The following is a 12,336-nucleotide window of genomic DNA, read 5'->3' on the forward strand; positions in this document are numbered from 1 at the left end:
TGAGCTTTTGTCCTGGCCACCTGAACTGCTCAGCCCTGGGAGTCTTGACAAGCAATTTCCTTGGAATTAGCTTAATAATGCCTCGTAGGTGTGTGATGCATTTCAAAGAAGTTTCCCATCATTATCTTAGGTCCTTGGAGGCAGCTGGGCTCAGAGAGAAGTAGCTTGCTTGCTCCACTGAAGCTTTCAATCCTTCCTTGGTGAACAGAAGGCAGACCCCTCAGAACTGTTCCCTGGTACAACTGTGGAAACAGGTTCACTGGGGGCATAGCCTTGTAGCCTGCAGTACTCAGCCAATCCAGGACTTTCATGTTTGATGGGCTTTATTCAGAGAACACAGCATACCTTAACACAGTCCAAGATGGATGCCACTAGTCTTAAATTTAAGGCAGGTTTTTTGTTTTATGGAAACAAGACCTCCAGAAGGTGGGAGGTCTGCTATTACTCTGCAAAATTTCATGTGTGATTTCTGAAGGATGATCATATCTTCCTTCCATCAGCTCATCAGAGGAAACCAGGTCCCAGAACAGGTTAAAAACTATTATCAGACTGGAAGGACGATTGCCAAAGAGGTTGCTCCCCCCTCCTCCCCACGACCCTGTTTCACCCCAGAAAGCTCACTAGGGTTAATGCACAAAGGGTAATGAAATGTTATGAAATAGAAGTAACACATGCCAAGGTCGACACAGATGAGATCATATAAACAGGAATCCTGTGAAGATGGGGGCCTGATGCAGCCCACCTGGGGAGAAACCATGTTGGGGGTGGATAGATGAAGCATGGGTTGGTACCTGGCCTTTTGCCCAACTCCCAGGCCTGACCCCCAAAATGGCCAGTCTAAGGTCCCATTCCTGCCAACCACGATACTACTATTCTCAAAATCCCAGGTCAAAGTTTACTGAACATTAAGGGAATTTAAAAGTGTTGTTTCCCAGCTAGCCTGCATCCCTGAAAAGTGGCTGCAGATATGAGGCAAGACCCTGGTTTGGTTTTCCTGTACAGAGTCTTAACTATGTGGCTCTATGCTGGAACTCACTATATATTCGCCTGGTTTCAAACTCAAGAGATCTGTCTGCCTCTGCCTCCAAAGAGCTGGGATTAAAGTATATCACTATACATACTCCCCGACCCTAAGGTTCCTTTTTCCAACTTTCTAAGTCTGGGAGGAAGCCAAGCATGGGGTTACTGGGAGCAGCTTAATTCAGCCTCAGACTTGCTGGCTTGTAGGAGAGGCTCCTGTAATTGAGAGGGTAGGATCACAAACCCTTGCTTTCAACCTCCAACGGATTTGGGGATTCTTATCCCAGGGCCCTTCCTACCAAGCCAACTTATCCCTCAGCTTCAGCTGGGGAACTTTCTCAATCCCTAAAAGGGTATGCCAATTTGCTCGTTCCAAGCTCCTAGGAGATTACGTCAGATATGACACACAAAGTGTTCAAAAATTGTTTATTATGCAAAATGTTAACTTTTATAAAAAGTTTAATATACATCACATGATTACAGAAAGTCACCTTCCTGTAAAAAAGGTACAAAAGCTATATACTCTATTATAGAGTTCATAATCAGGGCAGCAGAGCTTTTCCCCTAAGGAAACCAGAAGACCAGCTCTTAACGCTGCCTTGGCAGAGTGTGCGGGGCAGCCTCTTGCATCCCCCCACACCCTCGACACCCCATTCTCGGAAAAACCAGTCTTTTCAGACTCGAGTCAGGGTGGGGACAGAGTGACGTTGCCCAGCTGCTGACCAGCGAGTGCTAGCTCTTCGGGCCACCCAAGTTCAGTCCATCGCTCTCGGGCTCCAGGTCCAGCCTCGAGACGTGAGTTCAGGGTAAGTGAAGAGGGCTGGGTAAGATCGAAGCTCATCCATGCCCTCAGGCTTCCGGCTGGAGAGAGGGTCCCAGAGTCCCAGGGTCCCAAGCGGAACGGGCGCCAGCACCTGCGTTCTGGGCGGGGGAGGAGAGAAGAGCGAGGGAGCCGTCAGTTTCCGCCGAGCGCGCCCAGGCGGAGGATGCCGCAGACTGGCCGGCGCCAGGGAGGAAACTCGGTCTCTACCTCCAGCTGATAACTCCGCGCCCCACATTGCCTCCACCCAGTTGGCGCCAAAGGACCACAGGCGGAGTCACCACTCCCCCTCCCGCTTGGAAATAACACTAGTGGAAAGAAGGGGGGCTCCCATAACTGAAAGGCCTATTTGGTGCGCCCACTTGCCCTGGGCTCTCTGGCCACCCGGGATGAGCAGAGACTGCGTGCATTAGGAATGCACGTGATATTGACATTGATTCTATCTTTTATCCTAAGTGATCACGGAGAAGTCTTTTGCCGCTCAGTGGCTTGGCTTTTCCTAAACCGTTGAAACCCTAAGCCTTTTACAATGTTCTGTCAATGGCAGGATTTCCCATGCAAGCCTCCCTCCTCTCCCGCCTCAGGAGAAAACTTACCGGGAGGTGCCAGGACGACCAGGTCAGTGGCAAAAGCTCCTCTTGTCCTTGGAGATCACAAGTTCCGGAGTGAGCTCAGCTGTCTGTGAAAGGAGGATAAAGAGACGAGTTAGCAAAGGTACTCGGGGACGCGGTGGAGAAGACCCGCAGCATCCCAGCCCGCACGTTCCGAGCAGCCTGGCCTGTCTCCCTCTCGTACCTGAATCGGGAGATGCGGACCATCTGGGGGTCCCGGCGCCGGCTCTGCCAGGACCACCTGAAGGTCGAGAATGTAGTCTATGACACGCTGCAGGATTTCCACCTGGCTAAGCTGAGTGCCTCGCGGAACTCCCGGCACCAGTTCCCGCAGGCGCGAGTAGCAGTGGTTCATGTCATCCAAGAGGCTAAGAGGCTCCTCGGCCGACGGGCTCTTACCGCGGCCACGCGCGATGGCCAGGCTACGCTCCGATAGGCAGCACACCGCCTCGTAGCAGCCGCGCACCGGGCTCAGCGCCTTCATGTTGGAGAGTAAAGCTAAAGAGCAGAAAAAAAAAAAAACACCTAATGCAGCAAACAGTGCACGCACGCCTGCAGCGGCCGGCTTTTATAGAGTCCGCGCTAGGACACACCCCCTTATTCAAAACAGACCGCCAAGGACCCACCCCCGCCCGCCCTGGGCACCGCCTCCTTGGCCCTGGGCGTTCACAGTGGGTTTAAATTGCTAACAGGCTTCTTCAGGCTGGTCTGAAGCCGAGGACCGCTGAGCCTCCGACGCGAGGAATGAGGAAGCGCTGATACCGAGGAGAGGCGGGGCTCTTGAGCCAGCACAGATTTGAAAAAAAAATCACTTAAAACCATTAACTTTTAAGAATTTGCCTTTTCTGGAGGCTCCCAAGTTCTTTGAGGTCCCCAACACCCCCCCCCCCCGTCCAATACTGGTTCGAACCCACAACTCTGAGTGAGGTCATAAATCCCTTGAACAACTAAAGAACTAACTAACACTCTCTCTCTCTCTCTCTCTCTCTCTCTCTCTCTCTCTCTCTCTCTCTCCCTCTCTCTCTCCCTCTCTCTCTCCCTCCGTCCCTCTCCTCTCTCAAGAAGTTTCAAGGGAAACTTGTAAGGAATTAGTGCCGCCTTGTTCCCCAATTTGCTGCTCGTCTGACCTCCAGACTCACTGGCGTCAGGAATTATCTTGTGACCAGAGGGGGAAAAAATTAATTGCGGTGAAGCTGAGGTTACAATGAAGAAAACAGATTTGGGCTAGGCGCTGAGATTGCAGAAGGAGGAGGGAAGGGGAGGTTTGAGCAAAGAACACTATTTATTTGAGCAACGGGAAAAGGGGGTAAGAGAGAAGAAAGCAGCCTGAATCTAACCCTTTTCCATGGAGAAAAGGGAAGCATGGATCTTTTGGACCATGAACTCCTTAAGGAACTAAATCTATACCCAGTTGTGCTTTGGAAGTGAATTTGGTTAGAATTTTGGACAAGGTTTCAAATATGGGGACTAGAAGGAATGCTTGCTAGATAGACCCTTTTAGAAGGTCCCCTCCATGCGCACACATACACCAAATGGGTCAGCAGTCTAAGGTTTGCACAGCCGCCCTCCCCCTGCACACTTTGCACAGTCCGTGCAGAAAACGATAGCAATTTCATCGCCGCGTCGTCTGTCCCTTTCTGCCGTGGAAGGGCAGCACCTGGACGTGATTATCCCTAGTCCTGCTGAAGTAGCCCCAGCCACCATCTGAGAGAGCAGGAGAGGAGCCAACAGGCAGGCAATCCCATACTGCAAAAGGACAGTGCACTCTATTCTTTGGCGGTCTCGGCTTTCCAACCCTGAAGCCTCTCCAGTTCCAAAATTCTGGTTTCCATCTTAGATGAGAACAGGTGGGGTTTCGCAGCCATGATTGCTTTCTTAATCAATCAGCCTGGTAAATATTTATGGAGTTTGCTTCACATGAAACAGAGGCTCCTGCTCTCAAGAATCTCACAATGTCTGGGGACAAGATTAACACAGGAAACAATTAAGTGTTCAGTAGTGTGTGGCACTGATCAACAGGACAATGGGACCTCTGAGCTGGGACAGTTCCAATAGTTGGAAGGACACTGGACTAGGAAGCCAGAATCCTGGGCTCAACAGACAGCTCTGCTATTTACTGGTTATCTAGAGATAATCTTGAGCAAATCCAGATACCCTGACTTTGATTAGCTGTATGAGTGAGAGAGAGAGATGGCACTGAGGGATTGTTACAAATACTTTCTGACTCAGAACTCCAGATACTTTTCTGACAGTTGGATGAGGAGTGTGGACCAGCACAGGGCTGAGACAGGGCATATAAAACAGGTCACATCCCAGGTAAGCCAGTCTGGAGACCTCATTCTTTTCCATCATACCACAGACCCCTGTGTCCCAAGAAAGAAGTCTCTGAAAAGTTTTCTCCTGGGAAAAAGTTCTCAAGGACGGCTATTTCAGTATAAGACAGAAGGATCTAACCTGGGAAAACACAAGCAGGTTCTATATGCTGAAGATATTAAATGCCAGCTATTTGGTCACGGGAAGGGAAACCTCCGTGGCTGTGTGGACTCCTGAAAACTGAACAGAGAATCCTTTCTTTGGCTGTCCTGAAGACTTCTGTATGTGTGTGCAAAATAGTCAAGTCAGGAGCTTCTAGAAAAATCATGGCCTTCAGTGACTGGTAAACCTATGCTCAAAACTTGTTTTATTTCACTAACTGGGTGAATTTGGAATAAATTATTCTCTGAGCCTCAATTTCCAGGCCTGTTAAATGAAGCCAATGCAACTGACCTCATATATTTATTTACTTTTGTTTGTTTGTTTGTTTATGAGACAGTGTTTCTCTGTGTAACCCTGGTTGTTCTGGAACTCTCTATGTAGATCAGGTTGGCCTCAAACTGGGAGGTTATCTGCCTCCCTTGTGCGGGGAGTAAATGGGTACACCGCTATACCCAGCTCTGACCTAATTTTATCTAAAAAAAAAAGGGGGGGGGCTTTGATCCCAGCACTCAGAAGGCAGAAGCAGGCAGAAAGTTGTGAGTTCCTGGCCAGCCTGGTCTACATAGTGAGTTTCAGGATAGCCAGGGAATGACTAGTGAGATCCTGTCTCAAAAAAGGAAAGAATCTTAAACACCTCTCCTCTGAGAAGGGCACGCTCCCTGGTCTGCATTAGTTCATCATGGGGCCAGATGCACAGTAGGTGCTTAGGCCACCCAGGTCTGCTCTCTCTTCTCCCTTCCTCCACTGCTACTTTTGTTGCCTCAGGGTTGGATAGCAGATTCACTGGGTTTACAATTTGCAAAGTGCCTTCATAGCATTTATTATTTCCTCTTCCAGGCTGGAATGGCCATAGGCTGTGTGGGATAGGGCAGAAAGGTGCTGTGGGGTTATCAAGCTTCATTCTGTGCTTCCCATGCCAAGAACTTACCTTTGGACACAAATCCTTTCTTCCTGGACCTTACTTTGGGGGTGGGGGGAGCAAATGACCTTTAAGGGTCTTTTCTGACCTAAGAGTCTAAGTCTGAAAGGAGTGGGTTTCAGTCCGGTTGGGATCACTGAATAGATTTTAAACCCCAAAGACTCTCTCTTGCCTGCACAGCAGACTGGCCGGCTCGCCCTGGCCTTCTGCAACTTGTTTAGCGGTGGCGGGGCCTCAGCCTCTTACTCCAAACGCCTCTGAACTTTCTGTTCCCAGTTCTGCTCCTTTTACCAGCTTTTTCCCCCCTCTTGCATTTTTTATTTTTATGAAAGGATGTCATTAAGGCTTTTGTCTGCGCTGTTTTTGTTTCAGAACTTTTCCCACAATCCTATTTTTTGTTGAGGAATCCGCTCCTTTGCCCAGCTGTGGGTCCGGGTCCCACAGCTGTGTTGATCTAAGACTCAGCCCCAGACAGCCTGGCGCCAGGGTGGGACGTCATGCGTTCACACAGGGATGCGTGTCCCAGGCAACCTTTCCTCGGGCAGTCACCGGCCGGCGACTGGCTCGCCCACCAATGAGCGCCGGACACCCGAGATAGGGGCGGGGCCTGCGCCACCCCAGCCTGCGAGCGGCTTGTGAATAGCAGATGCTGAGACCTTGATAACGTCCCCTGAATTGGGGCCCTTTAAAGCCCCCCTTTCTCTTTTAGTTCTTTTGTTTCTCCCTTTTCTTTCCACCTTCCTCCTTTCTATCTGTATATAGATAACTTTTCTCTTTCCTTTTCTCCTCTTTTAACTATCTCCTCCTAGTGTCAGGAATCATTTTGTAAGCATTTCCAGGAACTGCATCTTCCTCTGCCAAAATTATAAAAAAAAAAAAAAAAAAAAGACAATGTTGTGCTCTCTGATTTTTTTTTTTTTTTTTAAGGAGCTGGCAGAACTGTAAGCTATTACTGTGTCATCTTTAGAAATTTAAGACTGTGGTGGTAGTGGGGTCTCTCGGCTGTGAATTTCAAAGTCAATGTCGTGATGATGAGGATTGCAGATGTCTTGCTTAAACTGGGCTTCTGTCAACCTAGCTGGCTATCTTTTCTCCATGTGTAGATGAGGGGATTCAGGTGACCTTAGAACCTTCTCCAAAGTTATGTCGAATGTCTGTGACTGCCCTGTGGCTAAGATCCAGCCCTTCTGCTCCCCTGACCCCCTGACTCCTCTGGCCCTAGTTCTCATAAATGTTAATCCTCCATGTGGGTTCAAGGTTCTCAGAAGCTGTATTTTTAAAAAAAAAAAAATGTGTAAGTGGTGTATGAGTATGTAAGTGTGGTCACACATGTGCCACAGTGTGTACATGCCACAGCACATTTGAGAACATTAGAGTACAACTTTTGGGAATCATGTTCTTTCCTTCTACTGTGGGTCCAGGGATCAGATGCAGACCTTCAGGGCTCCAGGGCAAGCATCTTTATACTGAGCCATCCTGCCAGACCATGCATTTTCTGTTATCTACCTATTTGTTCAGAAAGCAGCCTTAAACGTTCTGGGAGCTTTCCAGCCACACATTGGGAGGCCATCCCTGCTCCCCTCAGCAAATTCAAACCCCAAAGTACAACCTGCGAAGCAGAGATCCTGGCGTTGGCTAGGCTATCAACACTCACTTATAACATCACACACAGGCTGCGACTTCTCATGTACCAGCTTCATAAAATTGGGAAGAAATTATATTTACCACCCGACAGCTGAGAGGGCCACAGGGGACAGAGGATGGGAAGTGGAAACCTTTCTGTCAGATGATGTGTTCGGTGGGATCCTAGGTGCCCTGGAAGTTAGTCTTCCTCTGGAAGTAGTAGCCAGAAAGGTGGACATTACTAAGAAAGACAGTATAAGGAACAAGGAGAAGATGGGGGGGGGGGGGAACCTAAGTTCTTAATAGAGGTGGAGATTGGGGGTGTGTGTTAAGTGGCCTCTTAAACACTTCAGAAACACTCAGAGCTGTCACCGACTTGCTGCTAAGTCCTGTTTGCCAGGGACTGTTTACCTAATCTTTGTTGGTTTTGTTTTGTTTGTTGTTTTGTTTTGTTTTGTTTTTACAGTGCTGGGGATGGAACCCATGGCCTTGTGAGTGAGAGGCAAGTCCCTCCACTCTCAACCTTAGCGCCCCACCCCCCGTTCTGTCTCAGTAGCCCATTTTCTGGATGAGTAGAGAGAGGCTCAGAGAGGCTTGTGTGCTTGTGTGCAGGTCCCATAGCTATTGGGTGGCAAATCCAAGGTTTTCATCCTGCCTCCAAAGTGTTTATCCTTCTGTGTGTATTCATTCTCTCCATCTTTCCAAAGGAATTCTTGGGAATTATTGTTATTGCATGTATTTGTGTGTGTGTGTGTGTGTGTGTGTGTGCACTCGAGTGCACATGCAACATGATGAATGTGTGGTGATCAGAAGACAAAACGTGTTTCTCTCCCTCCACTATGTGACTTCAGGGGAATCAAACCCAGGTCCTCAGGCTTGATGACAAACAACTTTGTTTGATAAGCCATTTTACCAGCTCCTTGAGAAGGTTGTCTTTCACCAGATAAAGTAAATTGGGCCCATTAGGTAGGGCGACAGACAAGGTATATTTATTTAGGTGCTAGGGACAGAACTCCAGAGCCTAGCAAGCATACACACCCATATCTCCACCTCTGTTACCATCCCACCCACCCTTCCAGTGATACTTCCTCAGAAGCTGCACAGTGACTACCCCTAAATTTAGGGATCGACTTTGGAGTTGACTGCCTTCCTCATCTTTTGGCCTTGCTTAGTCAAGCAATACCATCCTTCACCAAACAATTAGTTATGGGATGCTCCAGGGCTGGTTCCGCTTCTGGCATAGGGTAAGCCAGAAGGAGCTATTTTCTGACCACCTACCCTGTGTGAGATATTTGTCTTATGGAGGAGAAGCTATAGGTGTTTTTGAAATGGATTCTAACTGTGTGGCCCAATAGGTCCCATAGCTTTTGGGTGGGAATGACCTTGCACTCGTCTGAGTCTCTGATAAATACTAGCAGCTTTAAGTCCTTCAGGCCAGGGCCTGGTGGCATATACTTAATAGTCTCAGCACTCGGGAGGCAGAGGCAGGAGGATGTTCTGTGTGGTGAAATTCTTCAATGGATAAAGGCACTTGCTGAGCAAACCTGATGAATTGAGTTCATTCTGGAACCCATGTGAAGCTGGAATGAGAAAATCAATTCTACAAAGAAATCTCGTCTCCACACTCATGCCGTGACATGGATATCCTTACATACATCATGGATACACATGCTGATAGGAAAGTCACTTTAGTACTGCATGCTTCACTAACCTGAAGGCCTTGCTCAGAGGTCAAGCCTAATGTCTCCATATTGTTACAACTTTATGTGCTACCAAAGTGAACACATGCACGCGTGCACAGACACACATGTGCATACACAGGCACACAGACACGTGCACACACATACACACACACACGCACACACACACGCACAATTCCATTCTTCCCCATGGTATCAGCACTTTGGGGCTAACACCACTTAGAGATAGGATTTGCTTTTATTTTGCATGTTCTTTTTTTATTTATTTTATTTTTTTTGGTTTTTTTGGTTTTTTGGTTTTTTCCAGACAGGGTTTCTCTGTGTAGTCCTGGCTGTCCTGGAACTCACTCTGTAGACCAGGCTGGCCTTGAACTCAGTTGCATGTTCTTTTGAGTCAGGTCTTTCTATGTGTCCCCAACCCCTGACTGGCTTAGAACTCATATGTAAACCAGCTTAGCCTATAACTTGTGAAGATCCTCCTGCCTCTGCTCCCTGAGTGCTGAAATTATAAGTATACACCACCAGGTCCTGGCCTGCAGGGTTAAATTAGGAATGCTGGCTTGGGAGGTGGGGGTTGGGCAGAGAGAACATAGTACAGTGGTGCAGGGGCTCTAAGGTTTGATGTCTCACACTGCAAATAAAATAAAGACGAAAAAGTTCAAATTCAGGTTGTCCTTTGGGTCTGTGACTTGCAGGCATAACGCTCCCTGCAGCAGAAATTGAGTTTGGGGATTCAGGAAAGGTCCCAGGATGGTGAGGTCCAGAGTCCACAGCAAGGAAGGACTAAGACAAAAAAGGCCTTGAAGGGCAGTGTCCACCCTGCCCAGACATTGTCCTGCTTTGGCCCGAGGCCCAGTACCAGTTCAAAAGCTGCCAGGGGAAGGAGATGGGAGGGGAGGGAGGAATGGGCCTGGCTACAGGGTTAACTCTGCCAGAGAGGAAAGAGACACCCACCCACGCCCACCCCACGCCAGCTCCCCCCCCCCCCCACCAGACCCCATCTCTGCAGGACTGAAAAGCCTGGAGTGCCAGAAGGCCAAGAGGCTGGGCCTCAGCTCACAGGGAGTCTCCAGCAGGCCACATTGCTCCAGCATAATAGTGCACCACCAAGCTGACTTCTGTGGTGAAAGCATCTGCTGAGTGCCAGTCATGAGCTGACAGCTCATTTGTTTCTTTATGTTTTATGAGACAGAGTCTTGCTATGTAGCCCAGGCTGTCCTTAAATTTTCCATCCTCCTGCCCCAGCCTTTTGAGTGCTCTGATTATAGGCCAGGTTCCACCAAACCTAACTGAGCAGACATTTTACATGAATCAGCATGGACCAATTCTCATATTGACCGAGGCTCCAAGAGGTGACAGAACCTGAGCAAGGCCACACAGCTGTCCAGATGTCCAGTGAGGGTTGCAAAGTTACCCTGTGGGCATGGAATTCGAAGCAAACACCTTTAAAGCCTCACAGAACGTTTGGGGTCAAGCAGCGTGTGTTGTCCCACACTGATGTGAGACCTCCTGAGTGTTAGTTGTGTGTTTGGGCTACAGGTGAGGATTGCATGCAAGCCGGATTAAATGCAAGCTGTCTGGTTGAGGGTGGACTGTTTGTCCAGCATACAAGCGAACCTGGCCGCTATCCCCAGCACCATAAAAACCAAACAAATTAATGGCGCCCAGTCCTCTGCAGGGCTGCAACCCCAGCCTGGGCAGAGTTCTATGTGCCCAGCCTAATGTAACTTGTCTTCTTGTAAACTCTTGGCCAATGGCACTCTGGTAGCCTTTTCTTCCGTTCCCCCTCCACTGCCACCCTCCCTGTGCGCACACCGCACCATGGCTGTTCCATCAACCTATAGCCCTAACACACCTTCATGGGTAGCCCCAACTTGGCCGGAACCCTCGCCCAGGACCAGGCTGTCCATATCGCCCTGAGCCACCTTCCCCGGCACCCCAGCTCGGCCTGCACCCCGGCAGCCCCCACCCCAGCCTTGGCGCGCAGCTGCGGGACACACAATCGCCTGCGCCTCCTCCCCGCCCCCCGCGCAGCCCCTCGTTCAACAAAAGCCGCTTTCTTTTCCCACAACAGATTAAAGACCAGGAGGGGGTGAAAAATAGCTTCTCCAGCCAGTGGCGGGGGAGGGGCGCGGGAAAAGCTGGGGCTTTGGGGACGCTTTGATGGCGAATGTGTGGGAAACCCGGAGGAATGTGGCTGCTCCGACGGCCGCAGCGGGGCCAGGCGCCGCCAGCAGGGTCCGCCCCCGGGGACCTGGGACCCGCGCCCGGCCCCGCGCGCCTAGGTCTCCTGCCAGCGTTGTCTCCATCGTCCGCTCCTTTTCTCAAACTCTGACTTCTCCGTCTTCCCTTCTACTCTCTCTTCTGGTTCCCTCATCTCTAGATTCCCTCATTTCTGGCCCCATTCGTCGCTCTTCCCAGGCTTTTCCCCAGTCTCTCTCTCTCTCTCTCTCTCTCTCTCTCTCTCTCTCTCTCTCTCTCTCTCTCTCTCTCTCTCTCTCTCTCTCTCTCTCTCTCTCTCTCTCTCTCTCTCTCTCTCTCTCTCTCTCTGACATTCTTTCTGAGCCTTTGTTTCCGCGCCTCTATTTCAGTGGCGCCTTCTCAGCCTCTGCCTGTGGTTTCCTGGGTTCGGGGGTTTGATGGATTCAGCGAGTCTCTGTTGCGGTTTCTCCTGCTTCATTGGACAGGGCTGGGAAGAGGGCACAGGGGGAGGTAGGTGGTTGTTTCAACACCTCCTCACCATGAGTGAGAGCAAATCCAGGCAGAGCTGGAAAGTCTAGGACAACCTCGGGAAAGACACTTTAGGGAGACTGAGTCCGCTAAGTCGAGAGAGTAATGGAACAGAGGGCTCTTGAAGACCTCTAAGGGTTCACAATTATCTCTGGCTCTGGTTAAGTCTCTGAAGGAATTCCTGGCCCAGCACTGGATGGTGGCTTTGGGACCCTGGTGGATTGTGCCCTTCGTCACTCTAGTCCTTAAGGAGAGGAAGGGGAGAAAGGGAAAAAGGGAACTGGCTCAAGAAAAGGGCTTCTAGGTGGTTGAGGGCAGAAACATTTCCAGTAAAGACTGATGTCCCCAAGGACTCTCAGCCCGGAATTTTGCAAACACAACTCCAAGGACTGCCAGCACAGCAGAGCCTTGGTAAATCCATCCTCCTCCCTGGGCATC

At 49.8% G+C, this 12,336-nt stretch overlaps 1 protein-coding gene across 1 annotated transcript; it reads right to left on the minus strand.

Moving 5' to 3' along the window:
* Nucleotides 1-1,432: 1,432 nt before the first annotated feature.
* Id3 (inhibitor of DNA binding 3) lies at nt 1,433-3,028 on the minus strand. Its single transcript, XM_034504060.2, has 3 exons — nt 2,636-3,028; nt 2,437-2,519; nt 1,433-1,941 (listed from the first exon to the last, which is right to left on the minus strand). The coding sequence occupies exons 1-2, from the start codon at nt 2,933-2,935 to the stop codon at nt 2,460-2,462; spliced, it is 360 nt and encodes a 119-aa protein (XP_034359951.1). The 5' UTR covers nt 2,936-3,028; the 3' UTR covers nt 1,433-1,941; nt 2,437-2,459.
* Between the last annotated feature and the right edge of the window lie 9,308 nt (nt 3,029-12,336).

This window comes from Arvicanthis niloticus, chromosome 5, assembly GCF_011762505.2.
Source record: "Arvicanthis niloticus isolate mArvNil1 chromosome 5, mArvNil1.pat.X, whole genome shotgun sequence".
In the NCBI taxonomy this organism is placed as follows: Eukaryota; Metazoa; Chordata; class Mammalia; order Rodentia; family Muridae; genus Arvicanthis; species Arvicanthis niloticus.